Source organism: Oryzias melastigma, linkage group LG13 (assembly GCF_002922805.2).
Source record: "Oryzias melastigma strain HK-1 linkage group LG13, ASM292280v2, whole genome shotgun sequence".
Classification (NCBI taxonomy): Eukaryota; Metazoa; Chordata; class Actinopteri; order Beloniformes; family Adrianichthyidae; genus Oryzias; species Oryzias melastigma.
In genome coordinates, this window is record NC_050524.1 from 14412919 (window position 1) to 14416035 (window position 3117).

General features: G+C 39.6%; 2 protein-coding genes across 2 annotated transcripts in view; both read left to right on the plus strand.

The window, feature by feature from the left end:
* The window catches only part of mfsd1 (major facilitator superfamily domain containing 1), a gene marked incomplete in the record, with an annotated part of 12281 nt that extends 11821 nt beyond the window's left edge, over nucleotides 1-460 (plus strand). Inside the window, 1 exon segment of the mRNA XM_024276826.2 lies at nucleotides 134-460.
* A 411-nt stretch (nucleotides 461-871) lies between these two features.
* The window catches only part of schip1 (schwannomin interacting protein 1), a gene marked incomplete in the record, with an annotated part of 244738 nt that continues 242492 nt past the window's right edge, over nucleotides 872-3117 (plus strand). Inside the window, 2 exon segments of the mRNA XM_024277237.2 lie at nucleotides 872-1041; nucleotides 1259-1346. Coding sequence (XP_024133005.1) covers nucleotides 1019-1041; nucleotides 1259-1346 — 111 coding nt within the window.

The window sequence follows — 3117 nt, forward strand, 5'->3', positions numbered from 1 at the left end:
ACAACAAAAATGTTAACTTTCTACATAATTTATTATTTTCTTTTTTTTGTTTGGAGTTTTTAAAGGGTGTCTGTTATTTGGTTGCTTGTTACCACTGCACTGACTGTTTGTTTTCTTTATCCATATGGTATTTCACATTTAAGTGCCTTTCAAGATGCATAGAATTTGTATTGAGATTTGATTTAATACATTTGTTACAATGAACTGTGAAATGCAGCGCATTTGCACAGCGCGGCCAACAGAGGGCGCCAACTCACGTTTATGCAACTTTAAATTTCCTTTCAATCGAGCCACTAAATGGGGGAACTTGAAGTATTTTTATTCTTCACAGGTTTATGGATCAGATTGTTTTTCCAAGAAGTTATTGAATTTTTCTACCTTTATTTTAAACAACTGACTGAAAAAAAATATGCTGTAAATGTATATAGAAACATAAAAAATAAACAACATAAAACTGTTGTTGTATTTGCTTTAATTTCAACTAAAGCAGAGTTTTACTATCTTTCAGTTACATTCTTAAAACTCCATCAGGTATTGGACGACGAATTGTTTTTAATAAAAATCCATAAATACTCAAACGCATAAAATATAGTCAAAGGAAGCATAAAGGTTCTTACTTTTTGGCTTTAGATTGAGCTTTTATAGTTTTGGAATAACTATAGCATGTCTGGATTGAACAGGAAAGTACTGTTTGGATATCTATTTTTACGCATAAGTAGGCTATTATTTTTTTTTTTACAAACGTTGGAGTTATGAAATTTGAATATACTTTTTAATCAATATTTTCCTCCTGACATCTTTCCAGGACACATCCTAAACTAATGCAAGATTTGAATTTGATGATCATCAGGTGCGGGAGGTGTTGATGTATTTCTACTAAAATAATAAATAATAATTGGTAAGAAATATATCTGTACGCGCAGACGCTCAGCATCCCATTGGCTGCCAGAATTTTCCAAGAGCGCACTCTGATCCGCTGCGCTCCTGACTCACTTCAGCTGCGCAAAGACGGCCCGTCATGCTGAGGAACAGCGCGTACAGGTCAGTGTCTCTCCTCCTAATGACAACTGTTCAGCAGCGCAGCTGAGGATGAACGTCTGCCGCTGCAGCACGAGCTGCTCCGACAGACACTGATTAGTGTTCGAATCCCGCATAGCTGTGCTGTGCGCCGGCGGACGCAGCGTACAGCCTGCTGCTCCTGCCGCTGCAGCTGGAAGCTGATTTCTGTGTGTCTTAAGTTGAAATAACGCTCTTCCAGGAACATGCACCAGGGAGAGGAGCCCAAGCTGCGCAACGGGAGCCTGGCTCGGGAACGGAGGCACCTTGCTCTGCACATCAACAGCCAGGTAAGACCGACCCACCATCACTGCTGTTATTGGGATTTGATCAGATCAGCTCAGGAAAAGTGTGAATGGACTTGTGAGATCCTGTCAAAGCTGGCATGGATCACCAATAAAAACTTTTATTTCTTTGGATTTTCAACATAAAAGCATGAACAGAAAAGACAATCACAATCAAATAAACCATATTTCTCAAGTTAAATTTACTTTTTGTGCCCATATGACATATTCACTCTTATTCTGACATTTGGTTTAAAGTGAAAGGTGGATTTCTCATTAATTTCATTATATTTTGCAATATTAGATAAATTATGTCTAAACACGAGTTTTTAAAGCATAAAAAAGTGTTTTCTTTGTGCACCCCTAGGTGGGAGTTTCACCTGCCCAGTGAGCTCTGAATATTTAATGGCAGTGATGTAGAGTTGCTGCATTATAGGCGGCTGTGGATATTGAGTCTGAGATCTGAGAGCACTTTTCCATCCCACTTTACCCCACAAAGTATTATAACGTGAATGCTCTCAATCAGCCTGGCACGTGCTCTTCTTTATTGCTCCTTTAAACTCCTATTGCTCAAACTCCAGATGTGCTCCTGTCAGTCAGGAACCACCAAACAAGGTTTGTTAGCAGGTTATGAAATATAAGTTAGAAAACAAATGGTGGGTCATTGGCTCCGAAGACTAATCAGGCAGGACAGCCCTGAGAAACACATTCATCTATCTAGCTATTACCCCATAATCAAGGAGACAGCTGAATTTTACGGCTGTGCCGTGTGACTAACCGGCTTACTCGGAGCTTATTTAAACGCCGTGCCAAATGGGGTTACAATTAACAGACTGTGAAACATATTGTACAGGTGAAGGAGCTGACCCAGCACTCAGCTGGAATGTTAATTCTAGATCTGTTGCCACTAATTCATTGAGGAAAAAGAAAAATGTCTGAGAACAATGTTTAGGTGGTTTGTGCTGAATTCCTGATTCAGGAAGGAGTCAGGTCCGGATGCAGCACGCCGTATCACGGACGGATGTACATAGTGGGAGTGTGGTGCCATGGAAGTGGTCTCATATTTCAGAAGTGCATCATCATATTTCCCCCAGTGGGACGCTGCGGTGCTGAGAGCCGCTTGTGCCGGCTCACTCCGAGAAGCTCGATTGAGTCGTAATAACCTGCACAGAAGCAAAGATGAGCCGGTCAGATGAGAGTGTTTTAGTCTGACACAGCCTCATGATAGAGACACACGTCTGTTCGTGTCGCTGTTTTGGTTTGTTAATTTTAAACATCAAGCGAAATAAAAATATGTCATCACATTAAAACGTCCCCTCAGTTCTAAAGCTCATTCAAATGCCTTACATATCCAGAGAGACACATTTGTTTGCTCTCATCCATTTACTATTGCTAAGGTATACAATTCAATATCAATGTTCCAACTTGATACATAGCGTTACCTGCAAGAATGCAAGTGTGAATGGTGTAAGCTGTGGCCACTTAAGACACCAGAGCGGTTAGCTGAAGAAAGCTTGCTGAAATATTAGATAAATTCCAAATTAGGCAAAAAATGGAAACAATTAGCCAAAAACAGCCAGCATAATGCTAAAATGTTAGCCAAACTCCATATTACCAAAAAAAGGAAGAAAAAAAATTAAACATTCTAAATTAGCAATAACAGTTTGCTTAACACTAAATTCATGGCTTGCCTCCAAATCAGGCAAAAACTGGAAACATGTCTTAATTAGCCAAAAACAGCTGGCATTAGACTAGAATTTTTACCTAACTCCAAATT